The 23,761-nt window shown below is 43.9% G+C and overlaps 2 protein-coding genes across 2 annotated transcripts in view; one reads left to right on the forward strand and one right to left on the reverse strand.

Moving 5' to 3' along the window:
* Positions 1–14,100, forward strand: part of NR2E1 (nuclear receptor subfamily 2 group E member 1) — a 27,403-nt gene extending 13,303 nt beyond the window's left edge. Inside the window, exons 3-10 of the mRNA XM_040551077.1 lie at positions 604–800; positions 979–1,066; positions 1,284–1,519; positions 2,674–2,820; positions 7,111–7,207; positions 7,599–7,748; positions 8,007–8,112; positions 10,442–14,100. Of these exons, the coding sequence (XP_040407011.1) occupies positions 604–800; positions 979–1,066; positions 1,284–1,519; positions 2,674–2,820; positions 7,111–7,207; positions 7,599–7,748; positions 8,007–8,112; positions 10,442–10,604 (1,184 nt within the window). The 3' untranslated portion in view covers positions 10,605–14,100. The remainder of the gene's footprint in view (positions 1–603; positions 801–978; positions 1,067–1,283; positions 1,520–2,673; positions 2,821–7,110; positions 7,208–7,598; positions 7,749–8,006; positions 8,113–10,441) is intronic.
* SNX3 (sorting nexin 3) overlaps positions 13,881–23,761 on the reverse strand; it is a 17,239-nt gene continuing 7,358 nt past the window's right edge. Inside the window, exons 2-4 of the mRNA XM_040550969.1 lie at positions 19,603–19,698; positions 18,790–18,914; positions 13,881–15,586 (exon numbers count right to left, since the gene is read on the reverse strand). Coding sequence (XP_040406903.1) covers positions 15,481–15,586; positions 18,790–18,914; positions 19,603–19,698 — 327 coding nt within the window. The 3' untranslated portion in view covers positions 13,881–15,480. The remainder of the gene's footprint in view (positions 15,587–18,789; positions 18,915–19,602; positions 19,699–23,761) is intronic.

Consider the following 23,761-nt stretch of genomic DNA (forward strand, 5'->3'; position numbering starts at 1 on the left):
CTAAGGAAAGGAAAGGAAAGGAAAGGTAAAAAAAAAAAATGGAAAAAGGAAAAGCAGAAGGGCAGAGGGAAGTCAGGCGCCCAGCGGGGTTTAGCGGGACTCTCGGCAGGGACCCAGCCGCCTCTCCTCGAGCTTTTCCTCCTCTCTGGGCGCTGCCGGGGCCGGTCTCGGCTCTGCCCCGGGGGTGCCCGAGGTGTCTCCCCCCGCCGCTGCCCCTCGGGTGCGGGCGGCCCCCCGCTTCCCGCGCGCCGCTCTCGGCCCCGGTGCCCGGGCTTGCGGCGGGGACGAGGAGGTCCCTTCGGCTCCCGGTCGCTCGATTTTGTTTGGCTTTCTTATGCGGCTCGCTCTCCTGCCCAGCGCTTCGCGGAGCGCCAGGAGCGGGAGGAACGCCCCCAAAGCCCGCTGCCCCCCCCACCCGCAGCCGCAAGCTCCCCTTGCAAAGCGGGTCCCGGCGATTACAGGAGATCCGAATAAACGTAGCGGTGCATGAATAATGCTCATTGTGGAAAACTGACACTTGCTCAAGGAAAAGAAAGTTGGCTATAAAATCACTTCATTATTTGCTTGTACCGCAGCTCCGGGGCTAATCCCTCCGGAGGTCAGGCTGCTTAGCGCTCCCTCTCTCCCCCCCCTCCCTCCCTCCTCCGCTTTCAGGTCGCATTTTGGACATCCCCTGCAAAGTGTGCGGGGACCGCAGCTCCGGGAAGCACTACGGGGTGTACGCCTGCGATGGGTGCTCGGGGTTTTTCAAGCGGAGCATCAGGAGGAATAGGACCTATGTGTGCAAATCGGGGAACCAGGTAGGCTGCGCACCCCCCCCCCCCCAGACCCCCTGCACCCTGAGCCAGCCCCGGGGGACAGCGGGGAGCCCCGGGGAGGCCGCCACTGTCGCTGTCTCGGGTGCTGAAGGCTCGGCCCGGCTTGGCCCGGCTCGGCTTGGCTCGGCTTGGCTCGACCCGACATCCCTCTACCTTGCAGGGGGGCTGCCCGGTGGACAAGACGCACAGGAACCAGTGCCGGGCCTGCCGGCTGAAGAAGTGCTTGGAAGTCAACATGAACAAAGACGGTACCTGCCGCCTTGGTGGGGCTGGACCCCCAAAAGGGGAGGGGGTCAAGGGCGCCCACCCCAAGGGACCCCCCCTTCCTTCCCTCGGGTCGCCCCCCGGTGATGGGGGACCCCCAGCAGTGGGTGGGGGCTGGCAGTGGGAAGGACTTGGGGAGGAGGGGACCCCATCCAAGCAGGGGCACCGTCGGGGTCACCGCCTCTCCTCGGTGTCCCGCAGCCGTGCAGCACGAGCGGGGTCCCCGGACGTCGACGATACGGAAGCAGGTGGCCCTCTACTTCCGCGGGCACAAGGAGGAGAGCGGCAGCGCCCCACATTTCCCAGCTGCCGCCCTGCCGGCACCTGCCTTCTTCACCGCCGTCTCCCAGCTGGAGCCCCACGGCCTGGAGCTGGCCGCCGTCACTGGCACCCCCGAGAGGCAGGCCCTGGTGGGCCTGGCACAGCCCACCCCGAAGGTCAGACCCCACACCGGCCCCCGGGGGCACTTGGCAAACAGCAAGGCGTGAGGTGCTGTGGGTAGTGGTGGGGACTCTGTTTTTATGTCCCTAAGTGCTCTGGAGACACAAGGTGCAAGGGTTGAGAGGCCCCAACAGGATGGAGGGTGCCGAAGGATCAGCTGATAACCCGCTCCTCCTGCCTGCAGCCCATCCGCAAGTCAGTTTTAAACCTCACTGCATGAGGATGAGCTGCAGGCACTGAGCTTCTCTCGGCAAAAAGCCCAGCTCCATGGTGGTGTAGCCCACAAAGCACTGTCCATGCTGACCAAAGCATGCAGCTTGTCCGCACAGACAAGCATGTCTAGGCTGTCTTCTTGGCTGTGACATTTCCTAAGCAGCCTGCATGGCCTCAGCTGCACAGGAATGAGCCACCAGGGAATCTTCGTCAAGCCATTTGCAATGCCATTTTGTGTATTTCCAGCACCTAGAAAATTGGACAGCAGACCACTTAAATAGTTCTGCATTTCTAGTTGGTAGCTTGGTGTCATGAACACGATCATCACATACAGTTTTAAATTATAATTTGAAAAATGCTGAATCAGAAATTATTTAGCTAGTAAACATACCACGTGCTTGAAAACGTAACTCCATTCCAGTCCTGCATGTGCTGTAGGTGCGTATGGTTAGCTCCATGCATCTGCTTACAGCCTGTTGCAGTCAGGGAGCTAGACAAAGGGTGAGGCTCCACGAGTGCTTACTGCTCTGCTGTGCAACACTGGGCTGCTGAAGCAGCCTCTGAAGCACAGATTATAAAATACAAATCCTTAATCAAACTCACATTCTTGTAACTCTTCCACCAGAGGCTGCCGCTCTGTAACAGGGAAAGGATGACACCGTATTGAATAGTTTTTTTCCCTGATGTAGTAATTTCCTTTTCCCTTCAACACCCTCCAGTGAACTGTTCCTGTAGTGCAGCCCATCCACAGACGAGCAGCTCAGAGTGGTTTGGAGGGGGCCCGCTGAAAGCAATGCCATCTGGTTGCAGAACAAGAGAGTGCACACCGTGTACGGGGCATGAGCGTGACTCACTGAACAGCAGCTGTATGGGAGAGGATGATCAGGCTGCCTTGGTGACATTGTATGAAGTTGCTTTATTTTGTTTTTGACATTAGTATCCACACGAAGTCAATGGCACCCCCATGTATCTCTATGAAGTGGCCACCGAATCCGTCTGTGAGTCAGCAGCCAGACTTCTGTTCATGAGTATCAAGTGGGCCAAGAGCGTCCCAGCCTTCTCCACCTTGTCCCTACAAGACCAGGTAAGGCACCTACAGATGGAGTGGCATCAGTTGGGCCTGCCTGATACAGAAGGCTCAGAGCACAGGTTGGGTCCTGAACCTTCAGACCTGGACCTTTATATCTGTCATGGACCTAAACAGCTCTGAAGTTCAGGGCAGAGATCTAGTCTGTCTCTAAAAATGAAAAAAAAAAATAAAAAAATTAAAATAAAAAACAGACAATAATTTAGAAATTACTTGTGGCTCAACTTTTTCTACCATAAAATGGGAGACAATATCTTATTTTCTTAATGAGATGTGCTTAGTTAAGCATATAGACCAGGATATGAGTGAGGTGATTTCTGAAGATCATTCCCTCCCTCACACCTCTCCTCTCCTCTCCTCTCCTCTCCTCTCCTCTCCTCTCCTCTCCTCTCCTCTCCTCTCCTCTCCTCTCCATCTCCTCTCCACATAATTTTTCACCTAGTCAACATTTTTTTCTTGTTCATGTTAGTTTCAGTGAACTTACATTACAATTACTCCAATATAGTGGAAGCAAAATTTGGCCAGCCCCCAATATTTTTCACCGTTAATTAAAATCTTCCCTAATTTGTCTTGTTTTCCTCTATGACAATTTGCCTTTGCCTCAAGTAAATCACATGTGAACCATATGAGCTGAAGCAATTTCTTAATGACTTGATTCTTGATGAGGACTCTGTGTGCCTTGTAAAACGCACTAATTTTAAAAAAGTAATCAGATAATTACAAAATGGAAGGGGGGAAATCTATGCAAAGCTCCAATCAAAAAAAAAAAAAGATACCTAACACTTTGGTACGGCTGAGCTAATTTCACAAAATGGTAACTAGAGATGTTGTGCCTTAGGTGTCACATACACCAGTCATCAGAGGAACCAGTTGGTTCCAGGGGGGAAGGTTGTGGTTCATATGCAAATACAGATTTTGAACAGAAGTAAAGAACTTCTTAGGAAACCAAGAGGGGTTTCTAACTAAGGGATAAGGTATATTGAACAGTCCTTTTTCTAGCACCAGACCCCCATTTTGAAATCCCTGTCATTAGGGTAGACAAACGAGGACAGATTAGACTCCACTCAGCTCCAGCTGAGGGGAGGGATGGGGTAGGCCCAGGGGTTACACAGGCCTTAAGCAGCCACCTTTAGGAAGGCAGCAGCCCCAGATCAGCGTGCTGCTTTCTACTGCTGTCTCCTGCTGCTGTTGCTCCTATGAAGCACCGGATCTGCCACATGAAGCAGCTGAAGAAACAGGCCCCGACATCAAGAAGCAGCCAGGGTGCTGCTTCAGCAGGGCCTCTGGGCACGGGAAGGGGCCGGATCCATCTCTGGGCCAGCCATGTCCACAGCAACCAACGGTGTCCACAGGAAGCTGAAGAAGCAAAGGAGAAGGCCTCATTCAGCCTAATAAGGATGCATTTCCCAAAAGTCACCTCTGTTTGTGTGGAGATCAGGGAGAGAGCAGGATTTGGGAGCAAGAGAAGTCTCCACTGCACGTGACAAATGCACCTCAAAGAGCAAGGCCTGCTCACCTGCCATAGATAGCAGGGTGCTCCCCTTCTCTTTAAGTGACCCACTGCCTGGTCCACTTCCAGGGGCTCCTCTTAGCGAATTACTCACATGTTAAAATCCCAGCCTCTCCTCAACATCACCTTTACTCACTGGACCTCACCACCAGCCAACTTTCGGAGCTGCTCTGCTCTGAAGCTCTGACACGGGCCTTTTTCCATGTGATTTCCCTGTCACATTCAGGAGAGCTGGAGAAGAAACAACTCTGATTTTAATCACCTTATTTCGTGAATAATCAGACAGTTGATTTTTATAACACTGCCACCGCACTATTTAATTTGACAATGGCCCAGCTGTAAACGTCTGAATTTCTCTTTTTGTATCCCTGACATCTGCTCGAGTGGAGCCTAAAAACCTTCTCCTGGATTTTGCTTTTGTTTCGTGCTCTTCTGAAAAGGCAAGGACATTGTGATTCCAGGACTCTGTTTCGTCTCGAAGGCAAGGAAATAAGCAGAAGCCAATTTGCTGACAAAACACAAGCCTGCGGATGGCTGTGTCGCTCCCGCACACCTGCCCAGCTTGTCCCTCAGAGAGGTTGGCCCAATGCAAGTCACCGAGAGAAGGTCACGACAACAGGATGGGATTGATTTAGGAGCAAAAAACCGGTCCTTCAGAAAGCCTGGTATTTCTCGTTTCTTTGAAGAAGGAGGGCTGAGTATGACTTCAGCATGAATTATTTTAATTGGTGGTTTTACAGACTTATGCATAGGCATGAAGAAAGCTTCAGCTATTGGGATAGTCTCTTATTTCTAAAGTCCTCTGACTTTAAACGCCTGGGGAGAAAGAACATATGAAATTGATATCTTCCAGGAACCACCATTCACTGCCATTGTATCTGCATGAATGAATGACAAAAAAAGTTTTACAAAAGCAAATGAAAGGTTGGCAAATCATTTCCTATGTCATACAGAAACCTGTATATCCATCAGGATTATCTGGAGGAGGGGAAGACTTGCAGGCAGGTTCAGCTGCTCTCAGACCGGAGCTGAGGTTGGTGCTGTGCCTAGACTCCCCCCACATTTCCTACAAAAATCTGGGCAGCTTCTAGTGTTGTAAAATCCAATTAAATTATTTCAAACAGTAATTACATGTAAACAGAGACAGAAATACTTTCCTGTCACAATTTCCTTAGCCAAGTTATGCAGAAGTTCTGCAAAGCACAGAGCACAAAAAGGCACAAAACGGGCATAAGCCTGTAGGGATGAGACTCTGAGAGCTCTTCCATTTTGATCAGAACAGGGTGGTTTAAAAGTCTTAATACTGTTAGGTAATAGCACATGGATAAAGGATTCATTTTTAGTGCATGCTTTCTCTGTCATCGATATCTTCCAAATATCTGATTCCAAGGAGATAATAATTCATTTGGTATGATGTGTTTTTATTTTTATTTTTTTAGTTTGTTCTTCCTTTTTCATAATCTTTCTAATATACCCTCCTTCCTATCTTCCTAAGATGAGAAGCTGCTGATACTTTCAGGGGCCATAGCAATATTAATGTGGTTTGCTTTTTTTGCTGCACGTTCTGTGCAATCTGTTTTCACTGCATGGAGCCACCAGATGACCCCCTTGTGAGTCCATTACAATTCTCAGCCCTCGAAATCTCTCCCACCCTACCAAGAAATGTGATGTCCCAGCAATCTGCATGCACCACAGCATGTCCTTTAGGCTGGGCCAGGGAACTAATGAATTTCTGCTGAACTGGAGCCCTCCAAACCCCTCCTAAGAGTTGATCCGGGCCAGCAATCCATAGATGCTCTCAAGACTAAATATTTCTGTCCTGGCTCTGCATTATCAGGAGTCATGTCTCCTCAGATGCACCAGTGCCTCTCCACGGAAATCAATGGCATTGCTTCCAAAAAAAGCACATCATCCATAAAGCCAGACGATGCACAAAAATTGCAGAGGACTAGCAGTGCTGTCAGCTTAGCTGCTGCTGGCATGCTAAGTTCAGAGCCCACTGTCTAGGTGACTTCACTTTGTGCTGTTAGGAAGAGCTGAAAACACGAGGCATGTTGCTGTATTTAAGTTCCTCCTCCCTTGCCCCTCTGTCGATGGCTTCCCCAGCCCTGCTTCTCAGGCTCTCTGAAAGGAAACAGCTTTGACTGACTGGAATTTCTGAGCCATTTTAGGCAAAAAGCAGGAAAATAGGTGGCACTGAGAAACTGTACGTGTGTGTAGATGCTATGCTTGAAAGAGCTGAAGACTTCCTTAGTAAGGAAGGGGTTAAACATACATATGTGATCTATAGCAGTGTTCCTTACCCCGTGATGCAATTCCAGGCTTTTCTTCAGAAATCCTGCCTTCACGAGGGAAAGGAGGGTAGTCCCTAGAGAGCAATAGGAAAGCACCCTTCCAACTTGCTCTAGGACAGCTCTACATGGCCACGGAGAGGAGAGTCTGTGCTGATAGGAGTCAGGCTGAAAAACATAGGCAAATGCTCCTGTTATGTGTGAGCTCTTTGGGGCAGGAGCTCTCACTCCCATTTCTCTTTCTGCTCCCTTTTGGTGTCCAACACAGTGCACAGGGAGCCAACACCAAGTGTTTTGCTACAATGCATGGACTTATTTCTAGACACCTTCTCAAAAAGCTAAGAGAAGAGCTAATGAATTCTGTGGGGAAAATACCATGACAAGCATTTAAAGTAGTTTTTAAAATAACAGAAATTTACATATTTAAATTGTTTATAAATCTATAAATTATACACTATGTTATATTGTACATCTATTGTATGACAGCTGATGCTTTTGGAAGATGCTTGGAGAGAACTGTTTGTTCTAGGAATAGCACAATGGGCCATTCCAGTTGATGCTAACACTCTACTGGCTGTATCTGGTAAGAATTGCACAATTTAATGACTTTGTTACAAAAATTACCATAAAAATACATTACTGAAAAAAGACCAACATGTAAAGAATAACAAATTCCTACTGAACAATGGAGCATACCTGTCATTTATAAATCTATATTTAAATGCAAATAATGTTGTTTTGTTGTATTCATGACTGCTTGCATTGTCATTTAAATGCAAATTACTGTGTTTGTTATCATCCAAGAGAAGATTTTATATTAACTTTCATACAATATAGTCAGTTTACATGGAACCAGATAGACAAGTGTGACAATAGAATGGATATTGATACACAGGATTTTGTCAGAAATCAATATAAAATAAAGCAAATGCCTTTAATATTATTTATTTCATCTGTTTCTGTTTCTCCTTCAGGCATGAACGGTGACAATACAGATTCTCAGAAGCTGAATAAAATTATTTCAGAAATACAGGCTTTACAGGAGGTTGTGGCTAGATTTAGACAACTCCGGCTAGATGCTACTGAATTTGCCTGTCTCAAATGCATTGTCACTTTTAAAGCTGGTAAGCAGAAATAATCTCTTGCTAGTCTGTCCTGATAGCTTTGAGGTTGCTACTTTAAAGCCAAAATTATGTTTTAAACCAGACGTAGCACTGCATCATCCAACAGGTCTCCTGGTATCAAATTCCAGTAGTCAGTGCTGTATTTTTAAAGGCTGACAATGGAGTGCTGGGGGACTAATGGGAATGCTTAAGTCCCACGGATAGCATCAGCTGAACTGTTTTGACCCACGCTGAACTAGTAACTGATCTGCTTTCCAGTGCCGACACACAGTGGCTCTGAGCTAAGGAGCTTCCGAAACGCTGCCGCGATAGCCGCCCTCCAAGACGAAGCCCAGCTCACCCTGAACAGCTACATTCACACCAGGTAGGTGAGCAGCGCCTCCTTCAAGTCCTTCCTGCAGGCATAGGGGCCAAATCCTGCTCTGGCTGTAGCGAAGGTGACATTTCCACTGACTGCCGTGGGGACCAGGCTTTTACAGCCAGTACAAATTGACTGCCAGCCTGCTGGGATTTGGCATTTCCCGATGAAATGAGGAAGATGGGATTTATTCAGACAAATGGAAAATGGTAAAAGGTGGTATCTTCCTTTGTGAAGTGATACTGCTGTGGAGCATTTTGCACTTCAGAAGGCTAGGTTTTCTCTACATTTTATTCTATTAAGCAATGCCAATAGTGGCACTCAACATCTCATCCCGCAGCAGTGTAAGTGCTTTTCACCCAAGATCTCCAACGCACTTCCCCATGTCATTTCCCCCATTTTGTAGACAAGGAAATTGAGACAGGAGGAAGCTAAATAGCTCTTCTGAGATGCTATCCAAAGTCTGTGTTTGGGTTGAACTGAAAAACCCACAACTTGTGAATCCTATTTTTGTGCCAGAGCAGGGTGATGAGAATCACTGTTTTAGGAAGAAAAGATTACCTGTCTCATCCAGTATAAGTCTCATAGGGTACAGAAATCTTAAAAATTGCTGTAAAAGTTGTAGCTGGCATCCCATGAAGTATATGGAGGTAAACTCAGGAATGGGTGAAATATACTGTGCAAAATGCAAAGCCATGCTCTGTAACAGCTGGCTGAGAACAGGCTAGCAGCCTCCTGCTATGGACCACTTTGGAGTCGGGGGACAGCGGAGAGGCCAGAAGAATGCACCTAATGCCTTCTGCACCAGCTGCTTGGGCAGTTCAGGACTTGGGAGAGCTGTGAGAGGTCTTGCGAAGTCCATGCCTCAGTCCCTTAGCTGCAGTGGAGCTCCATGAGGCTAACACAGTGGCAGATGGAATGGTGAAGAGGCAGCTTTTTGCCATCTTTTCCTTCTGAAACTTTGATCTCCTCTAATAGCTATAGCAGAAGCCAACTCCACATCAGAGATTAGGCGGCAGTGGTCTTTGAAGCACTTCTGTTTGGACTAAAGGCAATGGCCTGCCCTGGGGACATAAGCAAAAAGGCAAATACTGTCCAGTTATGGCTAGTTCAAAGTCAAAAGAATAACCACTGCATAGCTACCTGTTCCTGCTCTCATGGGAGGCCTTTCCCATGACGATTGCTCCTTGGAGACTCAGTGAGCCAGGGCTTCCTGGAGAGAAAAGTCAGGGAAAGATGGTTTTCACATTTTTTTACATAGCCACAGTTTTCATTCCAGGCATGTCAACTTTTCCATCCCATTTCTGCATCACTGGAAATATTTAGCTACTGGCCTAAAGAGTATCTTTGGTAAAAGATAACCTTTCTCGAAGAAAGAAATGCAGTGAAAGGCTGCCTATATTCTCAGCAAAACCTAGCTGTGTAAACCAAGTCTAACAAGCTCAAACTCCCGTTTCAGGGTATCAAAGCTTCTGCAGCTTTTCTAGAAAGGGAAAAACCGTGGCTCCACTAACAGAACTGTCACACTGACTCCAATGGGATAAGGTTTTCAGCTCGTGTTTCATCCTCTGGCTCGAATTTACTGTACTGTCAGTGTGACATTAGTATCAGCCTCTTGATCTCGGTGGAGTCACTCTCAGTAGGACACAAGGGAGGGCCAACTGGGGGAGCAGGATGTTTCTCCATGACCTGTTCCTTCTTTTAGGGAGACCACTGCAACGCAGGGCTTGAGAATCACACCAACGTAAAGTCAGTGTAAGCACAACTAGACTCCATATCCTGTGCTGTGTTGGTTTCAAAAGCTGGGAGAAAGAATGGAAAATCTTATTACGCAAATACATTACCTGGGGACAAAACACAGCTTCTTTAATCAAAAATTTTCTTTCTAAATGTCAATTGTTATTAAATGTGTAAGGCAACCAGAAGGAGGCAAAATGATTACCATGACAATCCAGCTAGGTTTAAATTGCACTTTAAATGACAGGGTATTTATTATAGGTCAAGCTCTTCCCTGAACTGCATCAAGAACATAGTTGTTGTGTGAGAGACAAACCAGAGCAGATCCTGCCTCTGTATTGCTTCTGCTCTGAGGGAATAAACAAAGGAGCTAATCAAAACTCAGAGACCTTGGTCTATATTCTGCTAACCTCCATTAAGAGAGTTTTCCTTGGGGTCAACCTTCTGGCTCATGTGAGTACGAAACAGGGTTTTAGCACAGGTAGCGCCCATCTGTGCAATTTGCTGAATGTTGTTTTTTTCTGCAAAGTAAAAGATTTTATTTGGAAAAAATATCTAAAAACTTCAATAACACTTTTTTCCTCTCTCTGTTTCCCAGGTACCCCACACAACCCTGTCGTTTTGGAAAACTTTTATTGCTTTTACCAGCTTTACGTTCGATTAGTCCATCTACAATAGAAGAAGTGTTTTTCAAAAAGACCATTGGGAATGTACCAATTACAAGACTGCTTTCAGATATGTACAAATCCAGTGACATATAAATTACCTTAAAATAAACAATCAGGATGGACAGTTTGAGAAGAACTTTTATCTACGGAGAATAAGCCTCAACTAACAAAATCTACAGGAAGCATAAGCCTGGGAATGTTTAGCCTTTAAACTCATTGACAAAAAATACCCCAGTAGATATGATTCTGCTGCTCTGAACAGAGCGATTTAGATCATGGAGAGAAAGCTTTGTTCTACAGAAAAAGTGAAAGTGGTTGGAATTTGGCTGCTTTTCCTGTGAGTACAGGATGGAGGCAATTCAGATGCCAGTCATAGTTAACAAAGACTCCGCTATTCTCTCATTTAACTGGCAGATCCGAGACAAAATGTGAAAGAAGGTACTTTAGTTTGTTCGGTATTTGGAACTGGGTGACCAAACTTGGCTTCTGTTGTAACGCGAGATGCGGTGGCCTTCAGAACTGTTTTAAAAGTAGCCTATGTTGGTAAAATGTTTTAATACGGTAGGCAACATTTAAGACCAGGTTACCAAAACATTGCTTCTGCTCTAATACATCATGAAGTGGCCTTCAGAACTGATTAAAAAGTAGCTTATGACGGCAGTTCCATTCTTCCTGAAAAATGAGCTGGTGATCTTTGACGCAGCGTCACCAGACGTTGTTCGGTTAACATCTCAAGACAGAAGAGCTTTACACACCTCCTCCCCGACCTTCCCTTCTTCTTACACACACAAGCACCCACCCAAACACACCCCCGAAAAAAAGTCCGAGTCAAGAAAGGAAGACTAAAACAGCAAAACCAAATCCAATGGAGATGACCGCTTCAGTGACCTGCTGGCTGTCCCGTTGGCACAGTGCTGAAACCAAAGGCAACGGTGGCCAAACTCTTTGTCAATGAGATGTGCAGAGAAGTGAAATGACTCTAAAGAAATCAACGGAAGGGATTTTATTTCAAAGAAATAAAGGTGGTTGACTGATACGATGCTAACAATTTCCCAAAGTCTCCAATGCCTTCTTAGAAAACTCCAGGTTCTAATTTTGAAGCCTTGTTCGCCTACACCCTCTCACACACAAAAACATTATAAGCTGCTTATTTGATGTATGAAACATGTAGGAAAAACATTTAAAGATAGCTGCTGTACTTTTCAAAATTTGATTTGTTATTAGAAACTAGCACTGAGAAAAATCAGCACTTGGACTATCATAGAATGAGTAAAACTTTTCCTGTACAAAGTGGATTAACTGATTTGTGAAGTTAAAAAGTTGTACTCATTGTATTTACAAAGAATAAAAATATATTGAATTTAAATTACTTTCCACTGCTCTTTTAATGCTTATCCTTTTATTTCTGGATTAGTTTCTTTGACTGCACTCTACTTACCAGGGAACAGAAATAACCTCTACTAAAGTGAGTTGCCTCAGATGCTGTGGAGTGTCTATCATCAGAGGTTTTAAAGATGAGGTTAGACAAACTTTAAGGGAATAACTTAGCTACAGGTGATCCTGCCTTGGGGCAAAGGGACTTTGATGTCCCGCACAAAGATGTTTTCTGTATTTCATACACATTTACTGCAAGGTTTCTAACATTTCCTTCTCAAGGAGCTGACACAGAGCTTTTTCTGGGACATAATTCTAAACAGATTCGATGTTTGACCTAGTATATGTCTTCTGTTCCGTTATTTAGTATCGAGTTATTTAGTTTTTGGTATCTGTGAGTTGTGCATCTCACAATGGGTGATGAGTACAAAAACACTGCTTCCATTAAAAAGATTCTGAAGTTTTATTAAGGTGTCCAGTTATATTTCAAACCAAAGAAAGGGGCAAGCAACTCCCTGGGCTCAGGAAGAAGCTGGCAACAGAAAGAAAATAAAACATATTGTTCATAAGGCAGGGAGTGACCGAAGAGTATGGACGTTAAAGTGACAAGTGGAAATGTACAGGGTATATCCATGGCTCATTGTTTATTGGTGTCGAGGAACACAGACCACGAGTGAAATCCTAGCTCCATGGACTCCAAGCACAAAACTCCTGTTTTAGAGGTCCAAGTTCTCAACCCATCTCTCTTCCACTTGCTCAGTCCGACAGGTCTCATGTTCCGTTCTTTCCAAGACAGCGGGACCATTAAATATGCGAGACCAGTCTTTTGATGAGTCAGGTGAGATAAAGCATGGACTACAGGACTTTGAAACACCTTCTATACAAACTAGCATGGAGTGCTTGAAAATGTGTTTACCATAGGGTGTGGTGAATTTGATCTTAAAAAGAAACCAGCGCTTTATGATGAGTTCTTACTGCATTGATAACTTACTGGGCTTCAACTGTTTTCTGCTCTACACTAAAGAGAAAACATTTGTGGCTTCCCACCCTTGTGATAATTCAGTTTATGAGCTTTAACTTGGTTGCAAATCAGGCAGGGCAATGGGTGCACACCCCTATCTCATCTTCTTAGTAGGACCCAGCCCATCTGCACAGCAGCCTCAAGCTTGGCATCATGCCCAGATGCCTGTAGTTTAGGCACGGCTGATCTCAGACCAGGTCCTCCTCCCAGAACTACAGACTGCACAGCAGCAGAACCAGTTATGCTATACCAGATTTAGGGTCTCTGGTTAGCCTTGAAGGACTGAAGCCCAGGTGAAATCCCAGAAGCCAGTGCAGATGTTCACTGAATCCCAGATCCTGTCACACTCAGAGGTTAACACTGCCAACTTCTCACTGCACTTCAGAAATATGAAAAGGAGAATCTACTTTGACATCAAGTATGTGTTTTTTTTTTTTCCCCTCTTTAGCTTAATTCCTTTTTCCACAGCAGATGATACAGGTTGTATCATCATCTTTCAGGCATATGACAGGACACTTACTTTGATTTCAGAAACAAGCTTCTCACATAAAATAGAACATTTGAGAAAGGAAAAAGAACACCTTACTATGTATCTAAACCTAAATCAATAAAACTTCATATACATTTAGTCCTTCCTGTCCCTTCTCCGAGAGTAATTCAGCTTTTAAGTATGATTCAACAAGCACAGGGAGTTTTAGAATTGATTATTTTGTATTATCAAAAACTTACTGAAAAGCTATACTGAACAGTTTGATGCTCAAATAACTGGTCTTTGCCCCCCTCATACACAACAAAGGCTGTGTTGAATCTATCCCGCAGCCCTACCCATGGAACCAGGGATCAAAACTTACACAGCCCACCTGCAACCCAGAGCTGTGCCACCAGTGTCCATTTTATTTCCTTCCCATTCCAAAGTCCAAAAATAAAAAGATTGCACTTGGTTGTGAGCACCCAGATCACCTCTGCTGATAAACTGAGAAACAAACTCTTGTTTTATTGCAGCCAAAAGATAGAACGCTTCATTAATACCGCACATAATCCAGTCAGCCCACCAGTGTTTGTCAGTTCAAACTTTCACATCCAGAATTCCATACAAATGACATAGGGGAAGTTTAAAATGAGATTAACGGTCTTATTTAAAGAAAACTGGTAACTTTGTAAGTTTGTAGCATGTTGTCTACACAGTGATAGGAAGGAATATATATATATTTAACAGGACAAAGCAGTAGCAGAGCCAAGCCTACGCCAACATGCACTGAAGTTGCTTAGAACATGCAGTGTTATGAAGAGCATAGCACACTGAATCAGATTGCTATTAGTGTCTTTGAACTGGTAACTCCCTCATCAAATTTTGGATCACTGAAAAAAGCTTCTCTAGCCATACAAACATCTCAGAAGAAGGAATACTCCAGCAACATTGCTTGTGAACATGAGTTCAGGAGTCCACAGCCTGCATTGGACCTGTGGCCACACAAGCACAATGCTATAGCCTCCCCTTAACATCCAGGGAAGTGATCTGTGATTACATTTTATAGCAGGCTTGCGTGACTTCACATCCCCGATAACATTTATCCTACTTTAATGTTCAGCTATAGGACTTAAAATTCTATTACAGAACATTGGCAGTATTCCTTTCTCCATAAGATGGTATAATTTTCATATGATAATTGAAGCTAGATCGAGGCTTCTCATACCAAGTAGAGGGCTACCCTTCTCCCAACTTATCGAAGCCACATAGCTGTTGACTGCCAACCATGTATGGGGTTGCAGCTTCGGGTTCACAACACCAGAGCAAGCTTTAATATCTTTATATGTTCAATAATACTATCAGTGAGTGCCAGCATCAAACAGTATTTAGTGATGGCTGTTAGTGGCAAAACACTGCATTGCAGAAGAGCATCACAGCACTGCTGAAACACCACTTGACTTAGCTTAGGCAAGTCCCTGCTCCTCAGAAATCATTAGATACCCCACACTTAAGGTCAGGAGTGACAAACTTGTGAAGTGCATTTTCACTTTTATTTCAAAACTTTAGACAAGTTATTTTAGTATATAAAGTTGATTTTTTTTTCCTTACAGAATATAAAGATAATTCCCTCATTGCTTCAGTATAAAGTGTTTTACAAGCTTGAAGACAATTGCATAAGTGTATCTCACACAGGGTATCAGAAAGAAAGCAGTCTTTCTACAGAAGTTCAGACAGATGACTACCTCAGAAAGCATAGCAGTTTAGTCATATACAAGTGAACACGTGACACTACAAGTGTGCAAGTTCAAGTAAGGCCAAGTCAGTAAACATTGTTAAATCATTGCAAATAAGAGTGGAAAGGTCTGAGAGATGCTGCAAGGGGTGGATGGTCTCATAGTATAATACTCTTAAATCAAAGGTTCAGAGGGATTTAGCTAAAATACAAGTGAATTCTTCAATGCTATAAAGTATATGCAAAGACCAAGCAGTGTACTGATGTTAGTGGAGACTTTGTGTCTGTTTATCCTCTGCATGCTAAGACAAACTATAACCTTTTAAAACCAAGCATAAGAACCACTAATGTTTGGAAGGATTATTTCAAAAACTCAAGTATGTCTTATTTTGGATGGTGTGTAGTTTTTGTCTATTACTTCATCTTGTAAGAACATGTGAAGACAGCGTTCATTCTGTGCCAGTGGATGGCCTGCAACCCTAGAGGGGAAAAAAGACACAGTGTTAACAAATTGAGTCTACTTACAGCTTGCCAGTACAGAAAGGTTTTTATACCAACAACCTGTGCATCTGCACTTAGGCAGGGATCTACTTCCAGTTTACTGTTGGTGACTAGAATGATGTCTGGCAGAAAGACTTGACACTCTCCCCTGCATTAAGTCAGTCCATAAGAACTCTGAATCACTTCTGATCACAAAGATGCATGTTATGTCATCTGTTAGCTGCAATTGAGGAGACTATCAAAGCAACCATCCTAGCATTAGGAAATCTAGAGTTAAGCCAAGACAATTTTATTGGTCTTGATGCCTTTGACACAGAACACCTCTCTAAAGGCAGCTTAACCCACCAATTCTCAGTCTAGTTCAGTTTTGCTAGCCCAAACAGAGTTAAGGAGTTATTCCACCAGGGGGTGTGAAGGTCTTGTGAAGGCCCTGACATGATTTAAAAGTGACTTACCATGGTTAATATTCCCAACGTGCACAAGCAGCACCGATGCTCAACTGAAGGGTACTAGATTTGACTATTCCGTTAATTGATGATGCCTTTAGATATGAAACATGGGGGAAAGTGAGCTTGTCTGCTCCAGAAGAGAACAGCTCCTTTACCAGAGGTATTTTTGTTCCAGACAGACTACACTGGGCCACTATCTTTTATCAGTAAAGGAGCTTAAACTGAATTAAATGTTCCCAAGCTTGGAAGAAAACCACAAGGTTTAGCATTTAACCCCTTAAGATACCTTGTAGCCCTCTGTGTATGCAAGAATTGAAGAGAACCAGAATCCCTGGAAACTGATTGCTTATGGATATGAAAGCCTAGAAGCTATCTGTAAAGAGCTGCATCAGTTCAGTCAATACAGGCCTCCCCCCTTAAGTGAGAAAGTCCCCCCCATACACCACCACCCCCTTCCTCCCCAGGACCGCCTGCATCAACTTTATGACTTCCACACATACCAGAACACGTGTTGTAAGTGGAAGCTTAGGAGTAAGTGTAACAGATCGTCAACTCCAGGGGCTCAGTATCAGTACTTTCAAGCACTTCTGTGCATCTCCTCCATATCTCCACCTATTAGCGCTTACCTCACCATAGGAGGGATCAACTTGTCACCGCTCACTTGTCATTGAGGGCATCCTTTAACAAGGAAGCAGAGCTCTCCTACTCAGCCCTGACAGAGTATTTCAAGTGCAGTCATAAAGCCTATCAACCTTGACAGGTTCAAGTAAATGAGCAGCAGCCTAAAAACACTGGTTCGCAAGACAGCCTGGAGTAGGTAGTTTGAACTTCTTACTCCCACTCAACTACAGTTGCTTGCCTTGAAGTACAACACAGACAGGACAGGAAGAGGCAGCAGTAGATTTCCTTTCCCTGTTAGGAAGGCTTGCAAATTGGTTGCTGAATTGCTGCACTAGATCTGATCTCAGATCCAGCTCTTGGTTTCACAGGAGTAACTCGTTTTGGATCAGCTTTTCCTCAGTATTCTTCACTAAGGTGACCACACTTTCAAAGTTCTCATGCATCCCTAAGTCAGGTTCAGGCAGACTTTTTCGGCGTAGCTTCCCCTGCAAATGGCACTAAGTATTAACAGTTTTGGCCAGCAGGCTGGCCCAAGAGAGCTGACAAGTAAGCTGCACTGCTGTGATTTAGTTGTCCCTCTAGATGTAGCATCTAGGCAAAGTGTCTCAACAAGCATTCCTAAGCATTCTCATCTCAGCATCCCTGAATATTGAGAACTGGCATTGGTGCACCAAGACCTTTTCTGAATAGTGGTATCAGTTATTTGAAGGACTTTTCTGTAGCTTTGAATGAAGACCAGCTTTGAGAATGCAGCAATGAATGCTCTAGGAAGTATTTTGCGTAACTTAAGTTTGCTAATACCCAGAGTACTTGGTATAAGCTTCAAAACTACTACACGGTTCAAAACTTGAATTGGTAATATTTGCTCAAGTAGTCCATGCCATTAGAATAAACTGATGACCTTGAATAGCTGAGATCTGCCTGAAGAGTCCTGGTCCAGATGTACTCAAGTCTACCACTACATCGATAACTACATTAACAGCCTACTTCTGTCCTTCAAAGGAGAGAAAGTTGACCAAGAAGTTTCACGCTGCCACAAGATCAGTGTATTACTTGCTGTAAGACTCAGACTGATACCAGCAAATTCATCATTTCTATTAGCAGTACTGAGATGTTTTTCAGATGTTCTTGTTAAGCTGACAGTTTCACTATTAGCTGCTTTAGAATGTAAACATCCTTCTTCCCGCACATATTGCTGGACTCAGTGCCAATAAGTACATTTCCTCTAAACTGTGCAGTCCCAAGCTTGCATGGATAAAAAGTTGTATTTTACAGTTACAACTGTCTTGGTCATACAGCCTTCAAAACACACTTACTACAAAAGCATATCTGCATTAATGTGTAGTAGAACTTGATGCGCAAGATTAGAATGCAAGTGGAACTGACAAGCTTGAATCTCTTATGATGGGAAAAGTCCAGAATCCAGTTGGTGTGAACAGTGTTGGCTCTAGAGGCTAGAGGAACTAGGTAGTGACAGTATTCCTTCTGACCTGCTATTTGGATCCATATCGTTAGAGATGAAAATAGCTGCTTGGGTCACTTATTTGGAGAGTAGCTAGTGTCAGGTGGCAGAGCAAGAAACATAAGTCTTTGTAACTATTATGTCTGCTCACCCTTTGCAAGTCAATGACAAAGCCCAAAGTGTCTATTACAAACTATATACATGCATACCTCAAGTAGTGTTTCTGCATCTTCAGAACGATTCTTATGATGATTACAGAAAATGTGCATCATTATACAACCTGATAATACCTCACATCTGCAATCAAAGTAAACTGCTGTAATCCCATTGTAAGCTTCATCGTTCACCCAGTGGAGGATACCTTTTCAGAAGTGAAAAGTAGAACTATTTTCAATGCTATAATTTTAGTAGTAATTTGCATAAATTAACTACAACACTAACATTCACTTCAGCTGTTCAGGTAAGCATTAAGATATCCAAACCAAACACTGGATGAGCAATGTTAAGTGTGTCCTATTGTGAGATTATGTTAAAGTTCTGTTGTTCTGAACCTAGTGCGGCTACCATAGTTGGAGGCTTAGCAGCTCTAATTCCGTTTTACAGAGCTCTGTTCTGGGTTTGTCTCCTCATAACTAGACCCAATACTTACTTGTTTATGAATTGCTCAAGAGCCTGTTTCCTTTCCTCTATAAAGGAATCGTCAAATATGCCATCATCTCCTCGGAAGGGGAGCTGACGAAGAAGAGCTTTTCCTGGTAGAGGTGGTACCACAACCTGAAACATTTAGAAAAGCATCCTTAAGTGCAGCCTGGAAGCAAGTTTATAGAATTCCTGTGCCATGTCTTCCTCTTAGAGGATCCAACTCATCATTCTGATCCCTAGTGAAGTAAGGAAACATGACCAGATAAGAGCAGTATCTGCCCACAGTGGTAAACTGAATTCATAGAATGGCTTAGGCTGGAAGGGATCTTCTCTGGGCAACCTCTTTTAGCGCCTCACCACCCTCTAAGTGAAGAATTTCCTAACACCTAATCTAAACCTCCCCTCTTAGTTTAAGACCATTCCCCCTTGTCCTGTCATTGTCTGTCCAAGCAAAAGTTGCTCTCTATCTTTTTCATAAGCCCTCTTTAAGTATTGAAAAGCTGCAATGAGGTCCCCCGGAGCCTTTTCTTCAGACTGAACATCCTCAGCTCTCAGCCTTCCTTCATAGAAGAGGTACTCCAACCAGGTGCTGTGGAATTCAAGTTGTTCAACTCTGAATTAACTCAAAACCATCAAACAGCCTCTAGCACTGTATATTTAAGGCTTGCTGAAAGGCTGACACAATTTTAACTCAGGAAGTTTTCACCTGCAACATCTGTTTGGTATGATACATATGCTTTATAACATACAGATAACATTTCAGTATCAGTACTGTTTGTATGTCTACACAAAGACTTTATTTACCTTTCAGTTTACCCACCTTGCTTTCTCTTTCTAGTTCATTCCTCAGCCATTCAAAGTCACTGTACCTTCTTCTGACTGTAGATTCTTTCAATTTGAAGATAGGGAGATTTGTCTGGAAACAAAAGATAACCAACTGATTAGATGAGCAAGCTTTGATAGTTTCCTGGAGCAAGAAACAAGACATTACGTTACAAGTTAGCCCCACTTAAGCAACAACACAACAGTATTGAGAAACACTTGATACAGGAATACTGATAAAGCTCTGTGTAAGCTACGTAAGTAAGCTGGGTCTCACACTGCTTAACTGTGAGCCTTTCATCTGCACAGCATTCTGGTAACCTGCACATAATGAGCAGACATGGAGAGAGCCCTCCTCTGATGATATTCCTGGAAAGCAAAGTTCCAAGACCTGAACAACATTTATATTTCAGATAGTGATGGCAAAATGGCTAGAATGTTATAAAAAAAGTTTATGTAGTAGTCATGACCTAGTAAGAGCAAGACCAGGGGTCCATAAGTGCCATACATAACCAGCAGTAAGAGTAAAGCTTACTGTCAGACTGCATATTCACTGACTTTGTCCTGTATACCTTGAAAGGAGACTTTCTAGGAGCACCCTGATGTTCGCATCGGACTACGGTTATACAAACTTATTCTGCTGGCAGAAGCACAGTAGTTATTCTCAGCTAGATTTTTATTTTATTTTTTTTAAAGTTGTGAGCCATCCCACTCAGCTTCTGGACCCAGTTTGAGTGCATATCCCCGAATTATATCATTTGTAGGCTGTTATGCTTAAGCTATCAAGTGACGGTTTTGGCTGCTCAAGATGGGTTCGATTGCCAAGTCACTTTCCTGCACTAGCAGGCCTATGACTATGGGCCATTGTATTACCGCCTGTCAATAACAAGCTTTTGGCTGTCACACTTCAAAAATACTTGCAAGGTTAGCTGGGTACTTTCACATTGTACTATTTAGCCCACAGTTTACAGGGGAAGTATAAAACTATTTTGTTATGAAACCTCACATTGCTAAATGTTTAAAAGTATTTAGGTTCTCCTTGCCACGTAAACACTGTTCATTGTACTAGTGACTCATAATAAAATTGCACTTAGGACTATTATGCCAGAAGTAAGGCTTTATAAACACTCATCTTGAGGATAAGCATACTCTACTCAAGAATGAATAAGGCTAGGTCTCCAGGAGTGCATGAAGGAGATTCCCAGAAGTGAAGCAGTGGATTATTTTTCTCCAATTTCAGCTGTTGGCTTTTTAACCGAAGTTCAGCCTTCCACATTACAACATCAACTCTTTGTCAGCATCTCAGACAAAGTCCTTCACAATATTTAACACGCAGGCTCTCACCTGCAGAAAATATTCCATTCTCCTCTCGAGTTACTTACAAGAGGGATTACAACTGAATAAAAGCAGATAAAGAACACCAGTTCCCAGGTCTTCAGGAACTCTTTTCATGCTTCTGGGCATGAGGTCTACGAAGTTAATCTCTAAACAACATATCAGGCTTACAGGTACAATGTGGGGGTAGAAGTGCCAACTGAGCTCAGTTTACCTTCTGCATTCCCTTTTGAACTTCCCACACGCTAGCCCAGCAAAGAGAAAAGGACAGTTAAAGGACTTGTTTTCCCTCTAAGGTGAAAAAGCTTCTCCAATTTTGACCATCACAGGAAGTGTTCAAACTGAAGCTTGTGCTAGAAGGCTAGCACCGCATTCAGTGGCTTACAAGTCACAACTTGGCAGCTACAGCTAAAGCAAAGAGCACATCCACCGTCCTTTGGTCTGGATATGAGTTCAGAGCTATCCGTGGAGATCGATTTCTTAACCCCGTGTTTCTTAAAGCTCAAATTGCAGCAGTTCTCCTTCCTCTAGAAGTTAGTACTGATACAGCAGTGTCCTTCAGGTATGCAGCTCTTAGAGTGGTTTTACACTGCTTAGCAGTATTATCTGTTTACATTTTAAGTACCTATCTTTAACTCAGGATACAGCCACACTGAAGTTACTGTACATTCCTTTTCTACTACAAAGTTATTACCCTGTTTGAGAAGACTTTCTTTGGTGAGAAAGGGTTTCTGCATGCCCTACCTCTATCCACCACAGAGATAGTTTTCAGCCAGCAAGCCAGACAGCTGCTGAAGCATGCTGAATTTTGTAGAAGACAACACTGAGATGCCAACAGAAGCTTTCATTTCCTATTGCAGTGTCAGCATCAGGACCACGCAGCACCTTTACAGCTCTGTGTTATTCTTGTTTAGCCACTGAGGAGCCAGTGGCTATTCTGAACATGGTATTAGCTCTGTGCTTGCCTGCTGGAACAGAGATGACAATGAGGCACAAAACTTCAGGCTACGTTTTTTTTTTTTCTCCACACCTTCCCTCACACTCATTCAGCATTATCCTCAATTTTCTGGCCTGCTGATCTGCAAGCCTGTCATGAAGCTCATGATCCTGTTTGGCACAGCCCCGGATCAGAGTTCATTCAGCATAATTACTGTAGCAATTATGACTTCTACAGCGTAATAATTAATCTCATTTTAATCAAAAACATTTTCAATGACTTCCTAGTCTGAAGTCACACCTCTTAGCTTGAATGCAAGTCCTTAATCTAAAGGACTGCGCGTTACCTGGTATGTTAGACAGGCAGGTCACTAGTCAGGACTGCAGGCAAACCGTTACTGCAGAAGGACCAGCAAACCGGCTCTGCAGAGATTTGCAAAGCTCAAAACCCCAAACACAGAAAGTCACTAAGACAACAGAAATGCCACCTAGCACTGTGTCTGTACCAGACTATGTACACACCCATCAGGCTCTCTGAACACTGTCCAACGGGCAGACAGATTTCTTCTGCAGTATAAATTAGCAGCCAAGCCAGTACACCAGAATAAGCATTGCCAGAACTGCTCTCAAGATGACTTTGACTTACCTAGTTAAAGAACTAAAGATGACACCCAAACCCTTAAGTCACTCCTGCGTTTCTCCACTCAGATGCCAAGCAAGTTTCTAGAATCAAGTCATTTGGCTAGCATTTAAATTGGTAGCAGGAAGCGGTAGTTGCCTCCAAAGACATTTTAGGGCAAAATCTACATTTATGTTATTGTAACATTCAAACTACAAGTCTAACTCCAAAGCTCAGGAGGTTCCCAAGTCTCCTCAGAAGCAAGTGACAGTTCAAGACAGCAGCTTGGATGACCACAAAATAGCCTTCTAGTTTATGAAACAAGTCATTTAAGTGTTCCATTATCTAGATAAGATTAAATTATCCAGCCAGGCTTGCTCCTATGGGCTTGTTTCCAGATATAAACTGAAATAGCATTTGGGTTCCTTCAAATAGCACGCTGACAGTCCGTGAGACTGACTCAGAACATCTCTGCAGCCCAGACCACCCCAACAACTCCCGAAACTCCAAGACTGCAGCCATCCAGGACAGTTTGAGGTAAATTTGGTTAATTTCCTCATCTGCCAATGTAACACTAAGCAGCAGCACCGCATTGCCTGTGTCTCCCACTTTTAAGAGACTGAGAATAAAGCGGCTCTGTTGCCATAGCACCTACTTTGATGTTGTCTTTTCAAGTAGGTTGTGGTAGCCTTGATACAACTCTATTTCCATTAAAATAGAGTGAAAGAAAGCACTCAGCTCACTTTTGATAGGAGTTTGCGGCCTTGACTCTCAGAAGCTAAATTCAAGCTTCTTACCACCTCTCCATATGAGCTGCAATCTTTGTCAAGGGACTACACCCTTTGCTTACATTTACAGTCTGCCAGTGGGAGCTCCGGGGCACTACAGCAAGTAGCATTCAGGAGAGAGAAAAAGATACTATGGTTTTCTTCGTGCAAGAGCCTGCTGTCCTCTGGTACAGCAAAACAACTCTCCAGCAGCCCACTGTTATTGCGGACACCTTGCCGGTGGCTCATTTCCTTCCAGACTTGGAATAAGCAGCTACCTCCTCGCTTCCTACAATTATATAAAGCCAAAACGAAATCAAGCGTGCTCTAGGCTTCAGTCAGTACAAGTTTAGGCCTCTGCTATGTACTTCAAAGAGAATATGTAAGATTTTAACACGTTTTCTAAAAAATCAGTCATTTGATCAAAGTTTATTTCTACAACCTTCCCTTATTTCCACTTGGAGTCCAGTCTACCAAAGGCATCTTACATGCCAAGAAAA

Source organism: Cygnus olor, chromosome 3, assembly GCF_009769625.2.
Source record: "Cygnus olor isolate bCygOlo1 chromosome 3, bCygOlo1.pri.v2, whole genome shotgun sequence".
In the NCBI taxonomy this organism is placed as follows: domain Eukaryota; kingdom Metazoa; phylum Chordata; class Aves; order Anseriformes; family Anatidae; genus Cygnus; species Cygnus olor.